The sequence below is a fragment of the Sparus aurata genome, chromosome 19 (genome assembly GCF_900880675.1).
Source record: "Sparus aurata chromosome 19, fSpaAur1.1, whole genome shotgun sequence".
In the NCBI taxonomy this organism is placed as follows: domain Eukaryota; kingdom Metazoa; phylum Chordata; class Actinopteri; order Spariformes; family Sparidae; genus Sparus; species Sparus aurata.
The window spans coordinates 14,112,567-14,138,384 of NC_044205.1; the positions used below are offsets into that span (position 1 = coordinate 14,112,567).

General features: G+C 41.1%; 1 protein-coding gene across 9 annotated transcripts in view; it reads left to right on the top strand.

Moving 5' to 3' along the window:
• LOC115570329 (trichohyalin-like) overlaps window positions 1–25,818 on the top strand; it is a 101,934-nt gene that overhangs the window by 11,833 nt on the left and 64,283 nt on the right. For 7 of the 9 annotated variants that reach the window (XM_030398817.1, XM_030398818.1, XM_030398816.1 and 4 more), the window contains 4 exons: window positions 5,058–5,119; window positions 12,205–12,328; window positions 13,814–13,993; window positions 15,303–15,572. In XM_030398817.1, coding sequence (XP_030254677.1) covers window positions 5,058–5,119; window positions 12,205–12,328; window positions 13,814–13,993; window positions 15,303–15,572 — 636 coding nt within the window. Of the gene's footprint in view, window positions 1–4,291; window positions 4,387–5,057; window positions 5,120–12,204; window positions 12,329–13,813; window positions 13,994–15,302; window positions 15,573–25,818 lie in introns of all 9 variants that reach the window. The other 2 variants (XM_030398823.1, XM_030398824.1) reach the window with 1 other exon arrangement.

Below are 25,818 nucleotides of genomic sequence, written 5' to 3' on the forward strand. Positions count from 1 at the left end.
GTGTTTGGTCTGAATGTGATACAATCAGTAAGTAGATTAATGACCAGCTGACTTCCAGAAAGAAGATATCTACTGAAGTTAGTGCGCTAACCATTGAGCCCCAGCCTGTCCTGTCTTGTAGTGTAGTGCAGTATGATATAGTCCAGTAGTGTAGCTTCCTGTAGTTTGAGTTGGTGCATTTACAGTACCTTTGTCAAGCTCACTTCTGACCTCATGTTGTCCCAATCATGTTTGCCACTATAAACTCAAATCAAAATTTGTTGGAAAAGATTTTATTCCCCTGCGTTTTGTTGCATCCTTGAAGGTGTTTAAATGGTTGTTTGGCTATTCATAGTCAGTGTAGTGTGATAAAACCGTGTGGTAAAGTGTGATAAAACTGACCAGGATCTGGACCGGTGGAACTTACTGAAACTAGTATGTACTTTTCCAATGACTCAATTTGGATCAATGATGTGATCTGATGTGTGGGTAGTGTGTATCTGCGTGTGTGCGTGTCATGACATCCTCAAATAAACCTAGGAGCGATCGGGATAATTCTGCTGCTTCCGCTGAAATTTGTGGTGAATTAAAAAAATAAAGTGTTGAGTTCATTCAAATTTGACCGAAACAACATAAAACTCACCAAAACCACTCGGTTTATCTCTCCACTGTCCTGTTCTGATTGAACCTGCTAGCTGTGTACCAAAATACAAGCACTGTATTTGCTCAGTGTCATTTGCTGTGTGTAAAAATCCCTCATCTTCTATGGAAAGGTGGCAGGTTCATAAAACATTTATATACAGTATATATATGCTCACCCAATCATTCTGCAATGAACTGGCATGGTCGGACATTTTATATCTCAAAGCTGCTGCCAGTAGAATCTGAAACATGATGACTTTGGACCACTTGAGTCCCTTTACAATCAAGACTTGCATCACTGTTGTGAATACGACTCGTGCTCTGCAGAATGCACAGATAGGACAAATGTAATTTCAGATGATGTTGCAAGAAACTGTCAGAATGTAGAATGAAAAATGGAGGAACCCTGTGTTGGTAAATACTCCGTACTGTTATTTAGGTTCATTGGGTGCATTTCGATTCCATACAGTTTCTGTAGCAGTTTATGTAGCAGAAAAACGGCCCTGAACATAAGGCAAGGATGTGTGTGTTTTTCTTGTAGGTTCTCGTCATAGTTGCATCACTTTACACTCGCATCAAGCTCACTCTGGACAAAATTGAAGCCCACATTTTTAGCACACACTCACTCTAAACATGAGCACTCTGACATAGTATAACAAGACACTGGCGTGTTCCTTCCAGTCACCATCACTGGAGTCGCATTATCCCCCTTTCCCCCCCCATTCCTCGCTTTCTGTTGTGATCTGGTGAGTCACGCACACACGTTCCTGCTTTTGTTTTTTCTCCTCTGTTGCTTTCAGTTGACCTAGCTCCAGACAAAAGGAATGGATGGGGAGTGGAAAAATGGAATGATTGCGTAAATGGATGGCTATTTTCAGATAGAAAAGAAAGGAGAAAAGCGAAAGTGAGGTGGGGAAGAGGAAATAAAAGAACGGGGAAGAGACGTGGAGGGAGGCATGGGTGAGGGGCAAGTGGATGAGAAAGGAGGAGACAAGAGAATGTGAGGAGGCAGGAGGCTGGAAACAAAAGAGTAGAAACGCAGCAGAAAGGGTGAACAAAGTGAATGGAATCTGTGAATGATTTAATACGTTTTGTTTGTTTTTGTTTTTTCTTACAGTTAAAGTACTGCTAACATTTCTACCTATAATATCACCAGTCCCTCTATCACTAGTATCACAAGTACTGCCACTGCCAGAGTGCGTCTGCCGCTGTCTTTTCTCCAGTGAGGACCCACAGTGAAAGGCTTTGTTTAAGTGTCTTCTACATCCTTGCCTCCTCTCCCGGAGACTAGGATGTGATCACTTTGGAAGTATCGGTAATGCTTGTTATAGACAGAACACCCTCGATAAGAGTGTGTTGCATATGCCTGTTCTGTTTGTCTCAAAAACTGAGTGAGAAAACAAGCTGATGTGATGCAACATCTGTGTAATGCGCTCCCTGTGTTTCTCCCTCTTTTTTTACTTCTTTCTCTTCAGCACTCACACTTTTGACCATTACAGTATATTTCCTCTACCTCTCTTAAATGGTATAATACACATAAACACACAAAGACACACACACACACACACACACACACACACACACACACACACACACACACACACACACACACACACACAGGTACACGTATGCCCTCCCTCTAACAAATGAGTTTACCGTGGTCATAACCTTCACAGCACTCATTATCATAGATTGCAGGCCTTTTCATAAAGCTGAGACCACTGGTGACGGATTACTAACGGGATGGACACACACGTACACGAACACACACACGCACACTGTGATCCGTAATGAGACCTTATTCCGGACACCCACCCCCAGCTGCCTGTAAATTACACCCGCCACTCTGCCATACATACTTAATCAGCTAATGTTGTTTTATTCCTTATTATTAATTTGCTCCTGTTTCTGATTTATCTAAAGCGCTCTGCATCACACCAATATTTTGTCTCCTTTACAGTTCAGAGCAGCAGCGAGAGAGAGCGAGTAGGCCGTGTGCTTATTCATGTACTTAGGGGATTGCATCTGTAATGAATGGAATGGCTGTTTAGGCATACATAACGCAGCCTACTACTCACCTTAATAATGTAAGCAGGTCGTAACTCCTGCTAACCCAAGGGTATATAAGGCATGCATACACACACACACACGCACACACACACATACACACACACAGATATTGACGCATCCAAACCTCGCAGCCTACCTAAATTAGCTGCTGACCTCTACATGTGCCAGGTCTCTTCATTGTCACATTGCAGCTGCATTGGTATATGAATGTTTAGTGACTGAGGGAGAAAATCATGTGTGTCTTTATGTATGTTCTTTTAGAGACACACCACCAAGCCCACTTTATTTTGATTAACAAGTGATTTTTACTAAGCATAGTTTACGCTATGGAAACAAAAAGATGGTTGAATAGATTTAATTCTCACTCTAAAACATGACAAAACACCTTTATTTTGTTAAATTCATAAGGTGTTAAAATGCAAATTAACTGATTTTCTTCTAGTTCTTGGATTAGATTATATAATGGAGTCAAGAATGAGTTATAGGTAGTATTTGCCAGGCGGCCTGCATCAAAAATTAACCCCACAGATAGCGTAGTAAATATAATTTTTCCATTAGAGCTGCAAGTAACTATTGTTTTTGATGATTGATTAAAGCTGCTGGTAAGTGTTGATGTCATTTTAGCTAACTTGCTGTACGCCTTGCATGAACACGCAGTAGTAATTACTGAAATAGCAGCAAACAGGGGGCTCCTGCTGTTTGTGAGTCACAAGCATCTTTATGGAGGTCTCTGCCCGCATTAGATAAAGTGGGCAGGGTTACCAGAAACTTTCCTTTCTCTTTTGCTGCATGCACAAGGGGAGGAGGAACATGGGTTACTGCTACTGTTACTGTTAAAATATAGACCTATTTTGCCTTTGTTCTAATAAAAAAATATTGCTTACAGTGGTTTTAATCTGCCGATTATTCTCATGATTGAAATTAGTTTAGAAGATATCAGAAAATTGTGAAAAAATGTTAATCAAAATTTCCAGGGAGCCCCAATTGACATCTAAATGACAGAGAAAAGCAGACAAATCCTTACACTTAAAAAGCTGGAAAAGACAAATGTGTGACATTTTGACAAACAATTGATCGATTATCAGAATAGTTGACAGTTCAATTCATTTTTTCGGTGTATGTTTAGCTTCTTTATTTTACATCCCTGCATCCTGCCTTCACACAAACATGCAGTTGCCCACACACTTAATGCGAGCGTATGCATAATTAAAGCGCACACAAGCCCATACTTACACACACGCAGGGCTATGTGTTGACCTGTGAGTCACTGCTGTCAGTATTGATTTCCTTTTCCCGGAGTGACCCCTGTCACCACAGCGATAGAGTGGCCGATATTTCACCAGTACTGCCGGTTCGCTCTCTTTTTCGCGCGAGCCCCCCGTCTCTCTCTGTAAGTCCGACTCTTTATCTCTCTCTGTACTCGCATTGCCCTCTTTTTCTTTGAACTCCTTGTCTCCCCCCCCCCCCCCTCGTTTCCTTCGTGCCCATGTGTTAATTCTCTCTTTTTAATGGTCCTGGAATTAAAAATCGTGGCCACCATAGCTATCTAATGAGCTGGGTTAATTTGTATTTTTCTTTATATCCTTTTTTTTTTGTACAGATACAGAGTGAATTGACCTCACAAACACAATGCTGACTTTCCCACCCTCCTCCTCAGACAAATGTTCAGTCAGGAAAAAGAGACAGGCAGACATGGTAATGGCAAGGGTTATTTGAGCCCAAGTGTGTGTTGTTTCATGCAGTCGTCATCTCATTGTCCTTCCTGTGCTGCTACTTTGTCATATACTGTACATTATTTTTCAACCCAAATTATTAAGTTATTGGAGTAATCAAATTTTGAGCTTTGTCTTTGATCATCTGTTGTCGGCTTTTTGATTAGATTTAGTCCAGTCGGCCCTGTTTGGAAAATGAGCAAAGCAGAGAGCAGAAACATTTTTTTTTTATCAGTTGTTTTTTTCAGGCGCACACAGTTCTATTTTGAATTTCTTGTCCTTTTTATTCAATGACACTATTGTCATTTTGCCATGGTCATCTAGATGCAAATTCCCAGCGATCAGTCACTGTGAGCACTCACTTAACACCTCTGTTCCAGTGGACTGTCAGACTTCATCGCAGTTTACAGCTTTTGAGGAAATCACTTCCCACATAACGATTTTCCTTTATTGAGCAGTGTCTAATTAATAAATTGAAGTCAAAATTGTATTAGGGGGATGTAACTCCCTTTGAAAATGTCACAGTCAGTTCTGCATCTGAAAAGAAAGTGCAGTAAAGTATCATTTTGTAATGTGTAGCATGATGTCAATAACAGCTTAATAATCAATAATAACACTAAATGATCAATAATCTGACTTTTGTATCTCTCCCAGGTGGCTACATTTGATCTGAAGACTTTGATGCTGAATGAGCTTGTTGGACCTGGAGCTCACGGGTATGTAAACATAAATCTGTGCTGTGGTGTCTCTACACAATATACTGTCCTGAAAACTAAATGATTTTCTACTTTAACTTGAGTTTTTATGCAAAGTTTCCCTATGAGAATGCTCTGTCCTCACTGCACTGCATTACAGCTATTAGGCCTTTCAGATGTGGCATTAACATGTGTCTTTGATGATCTCATAGTTGATAAGTAGTAAGTATTTAGTTAGTTCACGCCTGCAATAGAGCGGTATAGTAATGAGTTCTAAATCACGGAAATTGGTTAGCATTTTTGCACTTCCCTCAAAGTAGTTTTTTTAAAATGGTTTTTTGTTTAAATACCTGAAATAATGTCTGTTGTTACCACAGGCTTAAGATAGTTACATACGACATAAAAAAAACATCACCTAATGTCTCACAATTGAATTATAAAGCACTTGTTTTCCTTAAAAAAGTGGATGCTAACAAGTGGCTAAATGAGACTATAGAAGTTGTCAGGGACATTAAACTTCTTCATGATCTACTGATCTACTCACCGGTCCATCTTTACAGGCGGACTTGAATTGCAAACTATTCTAATTCTAACTTTCTAACTTGTGGATTGCTCAATTTACAGTAAATGTGGATTGTAACTGTGTAGTAAAACGCGTGGTGTACAAGTGGTGGTGATGATTAAGTCATGTGACTTCAGTGCTGTCTAACTATTGTCTAAGGTTAGCTTTTTACTTTGTTTATTCATGCTTTGAAAATAACAGAATGTGGTGTTCAGCGTGAAGATGATCTTTTATTATATTCGTAGATATTCCAAAATCCAACTTAAAAAATCCCACAGGCTTTTTATTGACGGAACCAGGACGGTGCTCACTTCCAGGATGGTCGACAAAAATGCGTCATCCCTAAACCACTACATTAGACGTCTCGACCCGCAAGACCCACTTGTGATCTGATCTCATTTCCCCACTATGTATGCAAATAAACCCATACAAAACAAACAAAGAAAAGCAGAACGTAATGTGTATTATTTGCTGAATTTACAAGAAAGGCAGAATAGTTCAGAATATGTCTTAGAATTTGCTTTACAAAGTTTAGAAAGTTAGAAAGAACTCACAAAATTGAGGGGTTTTTTTATGGGAGTCTGGGGAATTTTCTCCCTCTCCATCTCCTTGCTGTTGACTGTGGCTGCTATACCTGCTTTGACCTATGGTATGTCACCGTTCAAGTTTTCCATCTGCTGTAATCAAATTCTTGGACGTTTTTGATACCATTATATAAAAGTTATCCGCAGCCTTCTATAGACTCCTCACCATGCCCAACTCTGATTGACTTACTTATATTACACAGTACTTGACTTTTTCTCCATCACTGATAGATTGTCGTAACCAGTGTCTAACATGTTAAATATATCGCCCGCCCATATACAATCAGTAACTGGGGCCTGTTGTTGTCATCTGTGGCTGACTCCTAATCACTATCAATTACTCAGTGTCTCTTCTTATCAGCATAGCAGGGAAAGTTTACTCCTCTAATAACTTCTGCATAATACCTTCATGAACCGACCACTCACACACATGCACAGGTACCCAAGTGTAGAGAAAGGTAACAGAGTTGGCCTCGGGGACTCTGTCTCTCCTCAGGGAGATTGAGCTCCTCAGGGAGTCACTGCAACACCACTGTCCCCACGGCGATATGCGAATCCCTATATGATATTTCCCACCATGCAGCGCTCCGAGGCCCCTAAGACTTGTTCTCTCTTTACTTAAGACCTTTCTGGAAAGACACATTTTTTATTCAAGTTTCACACATTTTGACAGAACTAATGAAGACGCATTTTCTGAGTCTAAATCTTTATGCTCATACATACTGCATGTACCTGTTCCAGATTTTTGCATGGGTAGCCTGGCACCTGAACTCACTCGACCAGGAAAGGGGTTTGATATGAAAATGACTTTTGGCAATCTACATCCCTTGCTGAAGCGAAAGTTACCTGCTGATAGTTTTGAATACACGTAGCTGTGGTATGTATAGTGAGGGCCTTGAGCAGCAATGAGAGGTGTGATATAATGCGGAAGGATCGGGCCCACAGTGTTTTTGTCAGTGAAAACTATTGAAAAGACTGAAATCACATTGACCTGATGGCCTTGCGCTTTTATATCATGTCTTTATGTCAACTTTACATTGACATCTTTCGCTGACGATATATATAAAGTAATACATTTCTTTGAGATACTACCTCCTAGAAGTTGACACTGAATTTCTTTCTGTGATTCCATTGAATCCACTGATTTACAGACACAGGGATAATATTACAGTCAATGTTTTTTTTTTTTTTTTCAGAAGCTGTCACTAAGAACACATCCAAATATGGTCTCAAATAACTAGTCAGTAGTTTGACAGCCCGCATTGCAGCCAATTAAAGCACCCTGCGAGGCAGGAATCGGTGGTCTGGCACAATGTGGCACAATTGAGTGTATGGCTGTACAGGGTTTCTCTGCCGTTCCTGCGAAAGGCACTGAAGGGCGTGATGGATCCTCAGTCAGCACACTGGCTGTCAGAGGCGCGGGGATTTGCATCACACCTTGAGCGTTTTAAATGGCTGCACATATAATAATAAAAAAAATAAATGAAATGAGTAAATCAGGTCTCATGAAATGAAATGACAGGCAGGTTGAAACAGCGGGTGAGTGTGTGTGTTTCTTGCCACCAGCGTCAACATTAAACACATCAGATTGAAGCCACCCTCCAGGGTAGCATCACTCAGCCAGGTGTGTGCGTGTGTGTTTAAGTGTGTGCGTGTTCATGGTGAAACCTAAGTCTTTTATCTACTTTTCCATTTCCTCTGGTTTTTTGTTTATCTACAGATTTATTTATATATTTCTGCGGGGAAACGGCACACGGAACACACACACTCACACTCACACACATGCACATTGATCTATCGATGTATTGATGTGTGAGTGGGTGTCAGTTTTTTTATTTTCCATCTCCCTCCAATTTTTTAATTATTTTCCCTTGGTATAATCTCCTGCAGAGTTTTTTTTTTTTTACACTTGAGTTAACTCGAGTGCTGTTTTCCTTTGCCAAGAGCAGTCAAATGCTGAAAGTTAGTTAGGTAAAAAAAAAAAAAAAGGAAAAAGAAGCTCTGACAGAATATCCTGATTCTCATTTGGGAAATGTAGGAACTTAACTTATTTTACACTCCGGCAGTATCCCTCAGTGTAACTGCTCTAATTCAAAACGCCCAACTTTTCTTTGTTAACAAAAGTAATAAGATATTTAGGCTTAGGAGACTGGAGGTTCATTATTGTAACATTATTATTTTCCTCATGGCTTTGCTTGTTTTTCTATTGTCCAGCTGTTTTTCTGACAGTCTCTTGAGTCTTCCCTTTCCAATTTTCTTCTTCGCAAGGACAGTAGTAGATGCACATTGTTTCCTATCCCGGTCTCCATCTCTCCCCACTCTCTTTTCTTTCGCTCCCTCCCTCCCTCTCCCACTTGTCTCTCAGGACGGCAGGAGGATATGTCTCTTTTTCTCCATATTGACTTTCCCAGGTCAGGCTCCTCTTCTCCTATTAGGCCAAGCTAACTGATCAATACGCGGGCTTGGTGGGCTGCTGTGTGGACATGCAGACAGGCATACACAGCGGGCCGTGCCCCGGCCAAGTGCCAGGCTCATTAACACACACAGCGCAGGACATGTGCGGTACACATGCTCGCTCAGAAGTAGATAAGTATATATAACATTCATAATGATAAAACTGACAGTGGAAACATTTCCTTGAGTCTGTAATAAAAGTTGCAAATCCTAACACAACTAATGACTAAATCAATCAATCAATCATGCACAAATCTATGAATCTTCATCCAGTCGGTTGCCGCTCTGTCAAATATGGAGATGCAACCAACTCCTCCTCTCCTCTCAAATCTTCTCTCTCGTCTCTTCTCCTCCCCTGCTGTTCTCCCAGCTGGTGAGTTGTGACATCTGCAGTGCTGCGACATGGATAAGCAGCTGCCAGAGATGGAGGGAGGGAAGGGTAGAGTGAGGGAGGGAGGGAGGAGGGGAAGGATGGATAGACAGTGCAGGGGAGAAGTGAAGAGGGAGGGGTGAGGGGCACTGACAACCAGCAACAGTTAGGTGTAGAGCAGGGGGAAACAGGATTGTGTGTGCATGTGTATAAATGTGTATATGTTCATGTCTACGTGTGAGAGTGTGTGTGTGTGTGTGTGTGTGTGGCAGCGTGCCAGGCGGTGCCATCTGGCTGCTTGACAGAGCTCTTCTCATTAACAGGGAGGTTAATTGCTGTGGCAGCACCCAGGCTGTGTCAAACATCACCCTGGGGACACAGACGCAACAGACGATCTGCATGCTTGTGTACGCACACACACACAGACGTGTGTGTTTAAGCATAAAATGTGGCACTGGAAACCCTAAAAGTCTTTCCTCAACACTAAAATGGTTAACAGCAACCTGCAGTGCATTAGCCCTGGCATGTGAAGAGGGCAGCGCAGGGGGACCCGTGTGCTGTGTGTGCGTGTGAGTGTATGCCAGGCTACATGCATGTTTATATTTGTCTTATGAATTATGTCTTGTTGCTGTAATGATGTAGAAAGAATTGGGTTTACAGAGCCAATGTCTATAGCCCTGAGGGCAAACACACATGCTACATGCTCTCTCTCTCACACACACACAACACACACACACACACACACACACACACACACACACACACACACACACACGCGCGCGCGCATAGACACAGGGGGAAGGGGGTGGCAATTTGCATGTTATTACTGCATATTCATGACTAATTTTGTTAGCCTTGCCTAATAGGCCTGAGTGACAGCTTGAGATATTGAGAACCTGCTTTAATATCACACACACTCGCGGTGATACACACACACACACACACACACACACACACACACACACACGTGCACACACACTCCTCAGTCATATTCAGTCACCCTGCCCTCTCTCGCTGTCCACACAGTAATCATAACAACACTTATGGCTCTAAATAGGAATTCCCTGTTCATCTGTTGGTTCGACATTGTGTCATTTGTTTTGCACAACTACTGTATCGTATGAAACAATATGGTAAATCGCATGGCCTCATTTGTTACGTGCATAATCTCGACCTAATGTGCACATGATGCACATAAGGGCACACTTTTAATGACTTGAGTGTATTTGCATTTTGACTTGTTGCAGGTCAGAATGTGTTTGTGTTTATTTTTCCAAAAGAAGCAAAAAAAAAACCCCAACACAAAAATGAAATTCCACCTGTGGTATTAAAACCAGTTTCATCCCTTAATAGTGCAGGGAAAAGAACATTATGTACATTTAACTATGCACATTTTCTTCTTCTATTTTTTTTATATTTGTCTTCGATATATTAACTTGATGTGTTTGTGGTTTTAAAAAAGAATACTTGGCCTTAACAAAAATGATGTTCCTTATCATGCCGCTCTCTGTAGTGCACATATGCATATACACTCACATACACACAGCACTCTAAACTCACCTCCACCTCTACTGTGCAGGTGAAAATAGGGATGAAATTGGCTGCAGTTACTTTTCATTCAAAATCCTCTTTTCCATTTTCAACTTGTTCCCACAGACTCCGTCCTCGTGTTTGGCATAATTTAAGTGTTTTTTCCACTGAACTGACAAGGAAATAAGTTTGGAAAATGCCAATAAATACACAGAGCTTTCCCTCTACTTCTAAAAGGCCCCAAAATAATATGAAAAATGACATTATAATGCAGGTTTTGTTCTTTGTAAAAGTTGAGAGTTGAAATTGGTGTGTATCTTTGAGGAAAGATTGCCTTTATCTACTTATTTCTATATATATAGGAGCTTCTGTTCATGCTTCAGAGTACACACTCTTTTTATACATTCTTTTTTTAAAAGCATTTTCTTAGTGAAATGCTCAGCAAAGTGATAAAAAAGTGATAATTCACAACAAAGGAGCATTGTAGCTAGAGTGGAATAGAAAGTGAATTAGTAGCACAGCGGCACACACGCACTCTCCCGTTCTCTTCTAGAGACAGAAACCAACTATAATCTAAAGTCGTTTTTTTTTTTTTTTTTTTTACACACTCCTCTGTGGCTTTTACTCCATTTGACTGAAAAGTTTGTTTTTTTTTCCTCCTGAAGTGAAAGATTTAACTCTCAGCGCTCTCTATCCACTCACATGTCACTTTTGTCAAATCTTGCCTTTCCTTCCCTGCTTGGTGCGAACGTGTAGACACGCTTGATCAAATGTGAGTTTAACATTTTTAATCTGCGCAAAGTTTCATCAGAATAACTCATCTCACGAGGCTGCTGGTAAATATGAAATTGTGTGTGTGTGTGGTATGCGTGTGTGTGTGTGTGTTTGCGAAGACTACCGCACAGTACCGTGTGATCTGTTTTTTTCCTCCTTCTTTTTTCTCCTTCCATCTTGGGTGTGTGACAGCTGTCACTGGTGACTCAGAAAGGTGTCTGGGCAGAGTTAACGTTTTTTCACCGCTGGGAAACACACACACACACACACGCACACACACACACACACGCGCATATCAGCTCCAGTTGCTGTCACCTAGCAAAAAATTCACCAGGCTCAGCATCTCTTTGCTGCTTTTGAATTAGGTTCTCTTTCTGAATCATATTAAATTGTATACACACCACATGCTCACATGGTGGATTGCTTATTTATTTCCTTTGTTATGTTAGAAAGCATTGAAATAAATAATTAAAGACGTTGATTAACCATCAAGGTTCATCCAAGGTTCAATTTATGATGTGTAACATGTCTGCCATATTTAATACCAGTGTAATTACATCGCCGTATGCTGTGTTAATTGTTCATTGTATTTTTTCATAAACATTTACCATATTGAGGTCATATGATGCTGATTAGGCTTTCACCTCTGTAATTAAGATCACATTTATAACATATTCAATACACATACCCCTCTACCAGTGAACATATCCGCAGTTTTTATAGTGTTTTCTTTCAGTACACGAAACAACAAAAACGTGTGTGTCGATATTTTTCTCCAACTCTTTGTCATCTTTCGTCTGTTTCATCCTTATCTGCCTTTTCATCCTGTTAGTACTGGTCCCTTGGTCCAGATTGCAGCTGAGTTAGCGGAGCTGAAAATCCAGCTGCAAACCAAGGACACGGTCATCTCTGATCTGGAGCTGGAGCTAAGAGAGAATCTCCAGGAAAAACAAAAGGTAAACAGATCCACTCTTCCTGATTTGAGCTTATTTACAAAAGATTAACTACAGAATCACACAATAAAGATGGCATCAATATGTGCCGTCCAGACATGCAATGCAAAGGAGGAAAGTGAATCTTTCACCACAGTCCTACACAATTAAATGACTTGTTAAGGTGATTTTTTTTTCTTATTTTGCAGCATGCTTGTTATTGTTTAGAAGCCTGTCTGAAAGGTGGAGAAGTCTTTTTTTTTTACGATATTGGTTTGGCAGCTGTGCTAGAAGCGCTCCATGTGCAGCCAGGTTTAACAGGAAGCCGAGGCGTGTGTGATGAATTACCAGCATATCGCAGAGCCCTGGGTAACAAACATGGCGTCGCCGGCCGGGATTAAAAGGGAGAGTTTTTTACGGCCTTCCCACACCTCCTTACAGGGTGTCACTAAATTATACCCACTGCTGTTTTACTGTCTTCTGTGGCTTACGGTTAAGACACACGTAAACACACACAGGCTTGCAGAAATGCACACGCACGCACACACACACACACACACACACAGACATTGATTTGTGCTTGTGGTAAACCCAGGCTTGTTGGTTGTTTATGTGTGTGTTGGCTGGTTACTGTTTGTTTATGCTGCTTGCAAGTTGACTCATTTGCACTGCTGCTAATTAGTGGTTTGTGTGATTACAGAGCCTTAGAGAAACAAGTAGAGTAACTGGAGCTTGTTCTGCTAATCACATTTCAACAAATGTTGATATATTTTTTCATCCTGCTTGTGTGTTTCTGTTTAACTGGTACGCCTGCAGTGCAGATGCATGGATGGATCTGCTGGCACAGGCACACACACACACACACACACACACACACACAGACACACACACACACACACACACACACACACACACACACACACACACACACACACACACACACACACATATGCTAGAGATGATTGCCACAGAAATTCAGCTGTATTTGTGAGTAATAGAAATGTCTCTGTATGAACTGAATAATTTCCCAGAATTTGAAGCCCAGAAGACAAGAGGCCCAATTAAAACAACTGTATATCCTTAACAATGGAAACAATACATGCATACATTTGATTCCTTTGAATTTGCCAGTGCAGAATGTTTTTCATCTGTAATTAAACATGATTTACTAACATGGTTTCAGTTCCCTTTATATAACCTACAGCATTATTATTATTGTATCGTGTTATGTGTTATGCATTCCACTGTGTGTCCTCTGTACAGTCCTATATCGCCACAAAAAATTATGATAAGACAAAGATTGCTGTTGTACTTGAGCAGGACTGAATATAAACATTTAGACGAATTAAACTAATGGTAGATGACAGCCTTTATTTTGATATAAGTTAATTCACATTTAACAGAAAAAAAAAGCAGATTAGATCGTTGCATGACAAATGTGATTAAGTAATCAGCTACATTTCCTCCTTTAAAAAGAATCTTTACCATTTAAACCCCGCCATGGCCCAGACTGCCACACAGGTGCTGGAGAGTAGTGAGCGGCTGGTGCACCTGCAGAGCGAGCTCTCTTGTCTGCAGCGGATCCAGAAAGACAGCATGAAGGAGATCGCTGAGAGAGACATCTGCATCACCAGACTGCAAGCTAACATCGAGCTGCTGCAACAAGAGGGGGCCGACTCATGTGCTCAGGTGGGCAGAGATGTACAATTTAAAAATACTCCAGCCCACATCTAAAATCCCACTTAAGTAAAAGTACTGTATTTCCAGCAAAATCTACTAAAAGTATGAAAATGAAAGTACTCATTTTTCTGTAAAATGTCACATATGACTGATTTATTAATATTTAACATTCTTAAAATGTTAAAACTGATGCAGGAGTGTGTTATAGGGCTTCCGTGGTATAAGATTTTCACTACAAGAATGTTGAGGACAAAATAATTCACAATAACTATATTATTGTGACATCTGAAGAATTTTTAAGAAAGAAATCAAATCAATCTTTAACCTTGATAATGCTGTGTTAGGTGGAGCCATGTTTAACTACTCTTTACTGTACAGTTAGGCAGTTTATTTCAGGAGTTTGCCAACCAAAGGGTTGTGACCCCTCCAAATGGTCATAAGATTTATGTTAGGGGGTCATGAGAAGAATAATTAGAGAGGATAGAGGCAGAAACAAAGTTCTGATACACAAATCTGTTGGACTTTTCTCTAATCTCTAATCTTTTAACATTTAAAATTAAACCATGGGAGAAGTTCATAGACATCTGAAACATGAAAAGGGCTTTAAGACACGGACTTCAGTTTCAAAACGAGTGGTTACATAATAAAATGTTTTATGAAATGTCAAATCGTTAGTAACACTCAACAGTAACATTTTATAATAACCATCAGTAAAGAAATACTAATTTATGATTTATAGTTAAATTAACTTAAGTTAATGGTTATTTCGCTGTTGACAAACAATGAAATGTTTCCAAACCATTTGTTAAGCAACTTGTTATTGCAAAGTTGCAACTGATGTTTTATACACTTTAAATGGTTAATTAAAACTGTGTACTTCATGTAGATCATTTAGATAGCCATTATAAGGTGGCAGCTGATTTATCTAAACCTTTACAAATGCTTAATAAATGTTACATAAAGTGTTTCATTGTTGTTAACAGTCAAATAACTGCTAACTAAAGTTTAATGAGTGCTCTCTGACACTGATGAGTTGGGATTCTTATTTGCACACATCTTCACCCACAACAGATTCTGTAGATGTAAAAATAGCTGATGATATAAACATGAATGCTGCTTGCTAGCTGCCAATCAGTCAATTCAAACTTCTTTTTTTAGCCTCCCTCCCTTACAGGATGCAGTGTTGTAATGGGCCTCTTGATGTTTCAGATAAGTTTCCAGATTAAGTGACTGCTACCTCGTTTGTTTCACAGAGTTCAGAGACGTAACTGCCTGCACATCCCCCCCCCCCCTTTCTGTTAATCCTTTCTGACCATAGCTCTCCAAGCTGAGCGCGAGAGCGAGGGAGCTTCAGGAGGAGCTGAGGAGAAAGGAGGAGGAATGGAGGCAAAGAGATGACGAACGGAGACTGCAGTATGAAAAGGAGCGTCAAAGAGCAGAGGAGAGGAGAAGTCACGAGCGACAACAGAGAGAGGAGGAGGAGGAGAAGAGGGAGGAGGAGTGGAAGAGGGGAATGGAGGAGGAGAGAAGGGCCCATGCTGAAGCTGCTAAAAAGTGGGCTGAGAAGGCTGCTCTTTTGAGTTCTGAGGTGAGAATATTAATGTACAAAGTAGATCTTATTGTATCTAACCAGACTACTCAATGATGGAAAACAATGTGTGAACTTAGCTGCAACTAAAAAATGTCATACTGATATTAGTGTACAGATTTATACTTCAAAATGTGTCCTCATTTTACATTTCCATATGAAATGATGGTTCAAATCTAAGATGTGTTAAACCAGGGTAAGATACTTATGATCTCAGGTCACAATATCACACCTGCATCATGCCCCTCCTTCATGACTCAACTCATTCAATTAATAACATAATTGACATGTTTGAACTTTTGAACTTCGAGTCACATTTCGTACAATTCACTCTTCTTAATTGAGCTGTTTTAGTATCTTTACTTACAGCAGGAGACAACGTGTTTACACACATGCATCCACATTACTGAGTATTTTTGTAAAAAAAAAAAAAAAAAAAGCAGCCCAACAAAACACTTCACCTTAATTTAGACCTCAGACACTCTACTCTCCTTCGCCTCCACACACCCCCCCCCCTTTCCTTCCATCCTGCCATCTCGCCACAACCGCTCCAAATTAATCTGCAAAATATTGATTTGAGGAGCAAGAGGGTGGGGGGAGGGGTGGGGGCACACGATTGCGGCCGCATATTAATACGAACGGGCCGCTCTTCGTCTCTCCTCTATACTTTAAGATCCTCATATCTTCATAATTGATTAATGTTCCTTTGTGAAGTGGGGATGAATAATACATTAGTGGGCCTGCTGCACCCTCAGGCTGATGAGAAAATGTTTAATTTCAGTAAATGTAGCGCTCCCGCTCTCTTTCTCTCTCTTTCATTTTCCCTTTCTGGTTATTTGTGAGTGTTGGAGTGTGTTTGTGAGTTTTCACTTGTGAGCTGAAGACCAGAGGAGTGCTGTTGATTTGCTTTTTTCGTGTTTGCTGTCGGCTTGAAGCGCATGTTAAGCATCACAAACAAAAGGCAGCGCCTGCATTTGCAAACATTAATGAATAAATTGGTGAAATGAGCTCAGTATTGTTCCATTAACTGATATAACTGCAAGAGCTGTGTCACTTTACAAGCCGTTTGCCCTCAAAAAAAAAGGAATCAGCCCTTTGGACATTTTTCTTTTCTGCACACATTGTGTCAGAATGTGCCAGCTACATCGGCTGCTGCGTTATCCATCAGCAATCAGTGAAAACATGCAAATGTGCCATAAACCCACCTGATGGAGACAAGTATCCTCTTCAACAGCCTGGAAAGGTGCCGGGAGGGTGACATATGTCAGTTGCTGTGACTGGCACAGCCTGACTCGACTCAGCTCATCTGGTTAACAATGCTAATTATGCTAAACAGAAGCCTAATGATGATGATTAGGGATTTAAGAGCGGCAATATGGCAAGCTTGGCGCGTGCATGTGTGAGTGTGTGTGTGTGTGTGTGAGTGTGTGTCTGGGGGGTGTCTGGCACCTGATGGTGAGCATCTGTGTATGCCGAATAGATAGATGATGGAGTGAACACACACACACACCCACAGGTCTCACTTCATGCCTACTTAGCTTTGCTTCATCTTCCATTTGAACTTGTGCCAGTGATGAAGGGGATCTGTACACATGCACAGCTTCTAACATACACCCAGAGCGCTAATTGAATAAATAATACTTATCTGTTAACAAGCATCCTAATTAGTTATGCTAATCAGCCTAGATAACCCAATTAACCTCATAGAGTGAGGCAGGCAGGGCTCCTCTTTGTGTTTGTACGTGGGTGTGGATTTATATGCCTGAGAGCATATCAGAGACACTTAAGAAAACACATTTGCCTAATTAGTTCTCAATGACGTAGACAAGCATTTATGTTTTTTGTGTCCTTATTGTTCTGCTTTTGAATGCGAGGTAATAGGCTTTTCACACCGAGGAAATAAGCGGTATTGAATTCATTCATTCAGAGTGTTTGTTGTTTTTCCACATGCATATGTGAGGACATATGCATTCCTGCTGCCTTCCGCCAGCTTCTCCCTCAGTTAGATCCACATGGACATGTATATTTTTACAACTATTATGGTAGTTTAAACAGAGTGTGTATTTGTTCAAGAGAATGTCTGCCTGCTCCATTAGTTTATGTCCTTGGAAATACAATTTGGCCTCAAGTTCTCTCCGTTTATTTAAAACCTTCAGTCAGCGTTCCCATCCTAATAGTGAGCCGTGTTTCCTCTCGTTTAGCTTCGCCACTCATTATCCGGGCCATGTGGAGGAGACGGTGTTTAGAGAGGAGTGGGAGAGAGACTTGGAAAGGGACAGCGAGTGAAGAGGGAGGGAGAGAGTGAGTAAACGCGAGAGCAACATGGAAAAGAAAAAGACAGAGGGAATGAATGGCTGACTGAAGGAGGGAGAATGTATGATTTTTCTTTGAACTTGACCACGACTTCTTGTGCTTCTAATGAATGGCGAGGGGAGAGAGGGGAGGGATACACCCGGACAAGACTGTCTTTGTTGTGCCTAGGAAAGAGAGAGAGACAGAGAGAGAGAGAGAGAGAGAGAGAGAAGAGAGAGAGAGAGAGAGAGAGAGAGAGAGAGAGAGATAGAGAGAGAGAGAGAGAGAGAGAGAGAGCGAAGAGAGAGAGAGAGAGAGAGAGAGAGAGAGAGAGAGAGAGAGAGAGAGAGAGAGAGAGAATACAACAGATTTATGTCTAACAGGAAGTCTCCCACATTTGTGGTGTCACAAGCCGCCCCCCTCCCCGAGTGAGCTGCATGTTTTGGCTTTTAATTAATAGCCAGTTTAAGTTTCTGTGTGCGCGCTTGAGTGAATGTTTATATGTACCAGTATTCATGCACGTGTGTACGCCTGTGTTTGCAACATTCGGCATGCAGTTTATCGTGTGGAGTATGTAACTGAAAATTAGTTTTGACAGAGTAGCCCTCATACGGTCTGTATGGCTGACAGTGGGAGGGCTTCAATTAAAACACAGTGTCAGGATTTTTTGAGGTGAGTTGTGCATTAGAGACAAGTATCTCTAAAAACTGAGATTTTTTCTCATCTCAAGACATACAACCATCTGTCAGCTACATGTCTTAATCTAATCAAGTATCTTTGTTGCCTAAACCTAACCAATTATTGTTGTTACCTAACCCTAACCTAACTTTGACATAAAACTTAAATATACAGGAAATAATAAGGGTAGTTATTGTCAAATTAAAAATAAATAATACAAGAATATGGTATATTTTGTTAAGTTAAAATGATGATCCTGGAGCAACAATATATTCTGGGTAAAACACTTACTAACTCATTTATGTGGATTGCCCTTGGTTTTCTTTTTTAGAAGAGTTTAAGGGCTACCTCAAACTTGACACGCAAAAAGAAAAAAGAATATGGTATTTAATGCCGCTTCCAACATTAGCACTAGGTCATGGCACATTTGCTAATGTGCTAATGGAATTCACCGCGGTGAGCTAACCTGACGTCCAAAGCTTGCACTTCTGTAATGGGAAGACCAAACACTGGATGCCTCTCTGTGCGCTGCGGGTCTTGAACGGAGGGTGAGATGCTAATATTAGCTTAATGCTCACATCAGCTGAGTCATCGCCTCTGTGTCCTTGGCTTATTAACTGATTTAAGACTGATTAGATCAGTCTCGCACGAACATGCGCTGGCACGCACACACGCCAAATTTGAATATCAAAATGGAATTGCTTGACCAATGGAAACTAGATTAATTCAAAATGTTTGCATCAAGGTGTAGGTAAAGCTGATGACTGTGCATATTTTTAATGCACCTTGCAGCATTTAAAGCCATTTATGACATTATCCTAAGCTCATGTTATGCAAACACATCTTGTAAGTCAAAGCCACTTATGTTGAGAAAAGTTGATGCTTCTTTTTTCTCCTTTGCCTTGATTTGACTTCATGAGATCATCAGCATAGGTATTGATTTTGCACTCCATTTGATAGAGTTTTAGTGAGCTAAATGTGTATACCTCTTCCATAATAACATGCCTCAGTAACATCATAATTATGTTGAGCTTTGTTTCTACACCACTTTGCTGTGCATGTGCTTTATACCAAAAGCTACAGATAGACATACCTCGGATATGTTGACAGGCCTAGGTAAGAGATTAAAAGAACATGAACCTTTTCTGCAAGGACACAGTGTTCACCCATTTACCACAGCGCTGTTATTTCAACCCCCGACCTGTTAAAGTGTCTCCGCGCTTAGCTGCGTCGAGGTTATGTAAACACATTGGCCAATGCTCCTCTCTCAACAAATGCCACAAATAGCTTTTCTTCTCTCTAGTCTCCAGGAACTGTCAAGAGATTGCACTGTTGCTACCAGGTCAAATCTCCTGACAACCTAACAGCGTGGTGGGTGATGTAAGTTTGGCCTAGAAACCTCCCACATCTCCATTCTTCCTTTGAAAAATCATTTCTATTGTGTGATTGTTGTAGTTAGATGTGAGCACCCATTGCACTCTTTCCATTTGAATGTGTTGCTCAGTTCTTCTGTGAGCTATTTGATCAGCTCAGAACGCAATGTTACACTTTCACATGGCTGTTCTGGTAAACAAGAGAAAGTTGTTTAGCTGTCTGTAAGAGTTTGAAAGTAGAATGTCAATTTCACTTAGCACTTTTCATGTTAGATGTGAGGCAGCGAAGAGTGCTCAGCCGATATAAAATGTTTACGTTTGTGTGAGTGTTTCTACCTCTCTTTATGCGTGTGTCGGTGACAGTTCCCTCTCAGGATGTTAATTCCTCTCCTCCCTGTTGTTGTCATGCTTACACCAGCAGTGTCTGCACTGGGGAGACGAAGACATATTGGTGTTAATGAAAAGCCCTCCTAAACTCTCCTCCCCGCATGAATGTTTAAACATGCTTGTCATAACATTCATTCGCTCACACATGACAGCTAGCATCTGCAGCTGCCTTGCTCGCCCTCAATATTTTATCATACCATCTCCCCTAACCCCGCTCTCGCACAATGGCTGTGTGTTAGCAAACTGAATTATAATGACTCAAAACAGGCCGTGTTCAGACTCACTGCCAGCGCAGGCCATACATAATGGATTCAGCAACACCACAGGTCCCGTAATGGCACAATTAGTCAATTTTAAATATGGAAGAAAGGAAGAGGCAAATGAAGGAGGTGTGGTTACACAGATAGGGACATGAAAACAGAAAAAGAGGCAGATGAGAAAAAGACAGAAAGGAAGAATAAGAAAGGAGAGAAGCAAAACAGAAAGCAAGGAGGGGACTTGTGTAAAGAAAAGAAAAGAACAACGAAGCAAAGAAAGAAAGAGAAATCCTCGTGTCCATATACTGTATGCTATTCAGGAGTCCCATAACACTGCAGGTCAGCAGTTGTGACCTTGGTGGTTTTGACAGAAGTGGTTCACCATGGTAACGGTTGGTCTGCAACCCTCAGAACACCCCCGCACCCCTCATCACTCCCCAACCTTCCTTGCTGCCTCTCTGCCAATTTGATTGGATGCACAATTGAAATGTCATGCCTCAGCAACACACATGCACACGCGCCAGATCAACCGGACTGAAGCAGCGCAATGAAAAGAACAGGGTGCGTCGCACAAGTCAAAATGAGAGAAACCAGAGACAAAAGTAACACACTAAGACGGGAGAAAGGTTTTCGTTGAGCTTTATATCACGGTGGTATTTCAGATAGCAGGAAAAAGTGGGGTTAACATTGTGTGGTGGGCGAGGAGACATAGGCACAGAGCATCAAAGCAGAGAGGCTTGTCGTAGCCGCTGAATACAGAATCAAATGAATATTAATGCGGAACCAATTACCTCAGGGAAATGTTGTCTGTAGGTTAGCTTTGCTAACGCATGTGTCTCACCTTTAGCAAAGTGGAAGCAGCAGGGGGGAAAGCCTGGAGGGTGGACAGCACTGATGTATTCGTTTTCCTCCTAACAAGCTTGTCTACCCCTGCTAAAATAGAATTGTCCACCACGCAGCTCCTCCCCAACCCCTCTGCTTATTTCACCAAGATGCAAACTGCATTTTTTTTGTATGAATTATGGAGAGAGTGTGTGATACAATTCTTCAACAATGCCTATGGCCAAGAGGGGGCTAATATGGGAGGCCATTCCTGATCATGGCGTTTGTTTGCGCAGATTTGATAAACAGCAAAAATATAATTCATGGGTGTTTAGCTACGATATTGACTATTTTTGGTCAAGATCAAACTTTTATGTCTAAAATGAGCCAACAAACAAAAATGTGATTATTAAGCCCCTGAGAAGCACATTTTCCTTTCATTTGTCATGTGCAGAGCTGCAACTATCATAATTTTCATTGTCGATCAGGTGTTTTGTCTATAAAGTATCAGAAAATTGTGAAAAATCAGTGTCACCTGAAGCCCCAAATGATGTCCTCAAATGTCTAGATTTATCCACAATCCAAAGATATTCAGTTAACTGTTGTAGAGGAGTTAAAGAGAAGAAACCAGAACATTTTCATATTTAAGAACCTTGACATTTATTTATTTTTTTCACTTTTTTTCTAAATAAAGATATACAAACTGATTTCTTGATTATCAAAATAGTTGCTTATTAATTCAATAGTTGACAGCTAATCAATTGATGGATAAATCTGTAGTCATCAGCACTGTCAACAATTACAAGTCCCCTATTTTTCCTCCGGGGCTCTGTACCGGTGACATGCATACTATCTTACTGTGGGAGCAGCTTAGCCCGTTGCACCACTGATCTGTGCAGGTCTCTAGCTGCCGCTGATCTGCATAAGTGACTGTGCCACACTTAAAGCCGATGGCTCCTTAAAGCCCCTTCTAAATCAGTGTTAAAGCCTTGATAATAGACCTCACTGACCAATTGATTGGCCTTCATATGTTTACAGCTCACTTTAATTGCCTCAAAAATACCATTTATCAGCCATGTGTGTCCATGTATGCATGTATGTGTGTGTGCAAGCATGCCTGTCCATCGACAAAAAGGCCTATTGATTTATCAGCATCGGGATTTGTCCCGTTCACCGTACATAAAACCCCTGCGTATGTGCTGTTCAAAATGGGAAATGGCCCCATCGATTTCCTTAAGTTGGAGCCCAAATGCTAAAGATTTTTGGATAAGCTTTCTCATTATTTAAGCTGAAATCAATAGGGGAGAGCACGGGTCTAATGAATGAACGGGCCACAGATCAGATGGGGTGTGCTCATCCCTGGCCTGTCCTGGTCGATCTGTGTGGGTGCATGAGAGAGTGTGTGTGTGTGTGTGTGTGTGTGTGTGTGTGTGTGTGTGTGTGTGTGTGTGTGTGTGTGTGTGTGTGTGTGTAAAAGAGATGGAGAGAGAGAGAGAGAGAGAGACAGAACCTGTGTATTTGTGCATCACAAACCTTTTTCTTTGACACAAATCTCACACTGTCGGTCCATCTTGTCTTTATTTTCATTCTGTTCATTTGACCAACTTCCATTTAGTCTTGTTTCACACTGTCTCTTTTTGAACCTCAGATGCCCTAAATCGTGACAGACGCATACAGTGTATGAAATGTAATCACCATGCATCTTAACTAAGCTTCGAAGTAGGTTATATAGGGATTATTGCGTTGTCATTCTTCAAATACTACTGAGCCGTTTCCCGTCACAGTCACTCTGTCTCTCCGAGGTTGGAAGGTCAGCAGGAAGCAGGTGGAGCGACAGGGGGCTGTCAGAATCTCACCAGATGAATGAGACAAAAAAGACAAGGAAAAAACATTCAATGCATTCATGTGTGTCCTTACCCTTAGCTTGCAAATTGACTCCACAGCCTGGAAAAAAAAAAAAAAAAAAAAAATTATAAATGCAATGAAAATTCATCACCTGGTCTCATCTGGCCTCATAAGGCCTAGTTTCCCCATGGGGGTCAGTGCAGTATGATCTTATCTTCTTCACCCACATCCAAGGGGGAAATAAATGATCAAATTAAACATGCAACCACAGTAAATACAGCGCATGATCATGGGAGTGACCCAGGAGTGAAGGTTTCAAAATCAAAATAATTCCTCATAGTCAACACCTACAAATAAAATCTAGATTAAACATAAATCTGCATGGGAACAAAATATGTGGTGCATGTGCCTATGTGTCTGCCGGTGAAACCAAAAATGCAGCTGGAGACAAATAAATACACACACACACACACACACAGACCCAGCCACCCCTCCCAACCGCAGCCCTTTTGGCTGACTTTTCCGTTTTTCCACTCTCCATTCTTTCCACACTTCTGAAGTATGAAAATGATACAGAGTGGTGTATCTCTAGGAAATTGTCTTTGGCCGCGCACGCAGACGCTGCCTTTCATAGCACATTTACCAGACAACTGTTAAGGCTTTCACTTTGTGGTTCGGCCAGCTCATGAAATTAACTGCATTAATTAGCTGCAGCTGATACTGCAGACAGTTGTCGTGCAGCTGGTGAAACTGAAACTCGACAGCGAAAAATCCGAAGCTTGCAGACATTAAAAGCAAAAGAAAAGCAGTAAATTGATGATAATGTAATGATGAAATACTACATACTTGTGAAGTGATCTGCTTAACAACTGCAGTATTCAGTGGATTTGTGCCATTTGGCAGTCATTTTTGCATATAAACAATATCAACAAAGAAGGAGACTGTGGAGCGCAAATATCACTAACCAGCCCAATTTCCAAATAGTAAACTCCCGGTCGCTTCCCTTCCCTCCCCTCTAAGGTGTCCCGCCTTTTCAGCTCATAAATATGGAAGGCGAAAGATGATGAGATTCACGGACAGGAAAGGAATCAAAATCTATTGTTGCGTGTCCTTTTCCCCGTGTAAAGTTTGGATTAAATGTCACACATTAGCATGTGAACTTTTAAATGAGCTTGTTTGCTCTCCGCGGTGTGGGCCATGTAAATACCCATCTTGAGTATGGAATGGGGATTGCTTAGTTTGCGGACGGGGGTTCACAAGAATTGGGGAGTGTAGGACATATTTTAGTGTTGCACCGGCAATTAGGGCCGCAGCAAGGGACTGGAGTGCCAAACAGCTCTATTGACTGGCTGCGTCTGGCTGCTGTTCCACACCTGAAGTGGCAGATAGTGGCAGATGGGAAAGCTCCCTGATGGCTATGGCTTCTGGTGATTTGAGGGAAGGAGATGATTGACAGTCACCCCCGAAATGAGATGATTGACACACACTGTCGAAATGAATCTGCTCGTGAGCAGATGCAGGTGTAAGTGGAAAGAAATATGTGTGTGCACATGTGGATACAGGTTCATTGGTGAAGTGTCGCTCTTAGATATTGATAATCAAAGAATTCACACAAGAGCTCCCTGTATTTAAATTTTTGGGATTCATATTTTAAAACATACATATGCTCAGATATCACTTTTGTTTGAATAAACGTCAGTACAGTACATTGCGTTTCTCAATGTGTCAGGATGATGTGCGTATTCGTGTGCACACAACCATACCCCATCCTATATTTGCACGTTTTCTTTTTTTTCATTGACTATGATTCTCTTTGTTTTAGAATGTAAGGCTGCTTATTTATTGACATAATTTCCTCTCAGTGAAGGGCTTGTGTCTGTAAAACACATTAAAATCATAATGCAATCTTTGCTAACCCAGGAGCAACGTTATTGTTCTATTATACTCACCGAACAACAGCATCGCAGCCTGTTTATCAATCCAATATCTCATAATGTGCTCTCTGCTGCCTGGTCATTTTGAATATAAAAAGATCTCACACTGTTATTGTACCATATTTCCTATATTTAGTATTAATCTCTTGTTCTGACATGAGTCTGACACATCCAATATGATATTTGATTAGTTGTTGGGTTTTTTTGTTAGCTTTTTTTCATAGTCTCCAGGTGATATTGGATACATGTGCAGAGCTGGTATTATGTTGGCTATTTCATCTGGGTATAAAAATGATTTAGTGTGTACTCAGCACGCAGTGTCATTGACTAGCTTTAATTTCACTGCAAGGGTGGGCTTTATTACTCTGCTACTCTCTGAATGTGTGTGCGTGTGTGTGTGCGTGTGTGTGCTTGCGTGTGTGTGTGTGAGAGAAGGAAAGAGAGAGAATAGTGTATCTCTGCCTTTATGTTAGTGTGTTTTCATGCTTGCTGTTGTAGCAGCATGCCACACCTGTGCGCACACATGCGCTCGTGCATATATCTCCGTACGCCTCTTTACACCTGCTCTATAACCAGCATCCTCAGCATGTAATTACCATTCGGTGGAAGAATCAACTGAACCAACACGTGGAACAGCTCTCACATCACACTCGGGCCG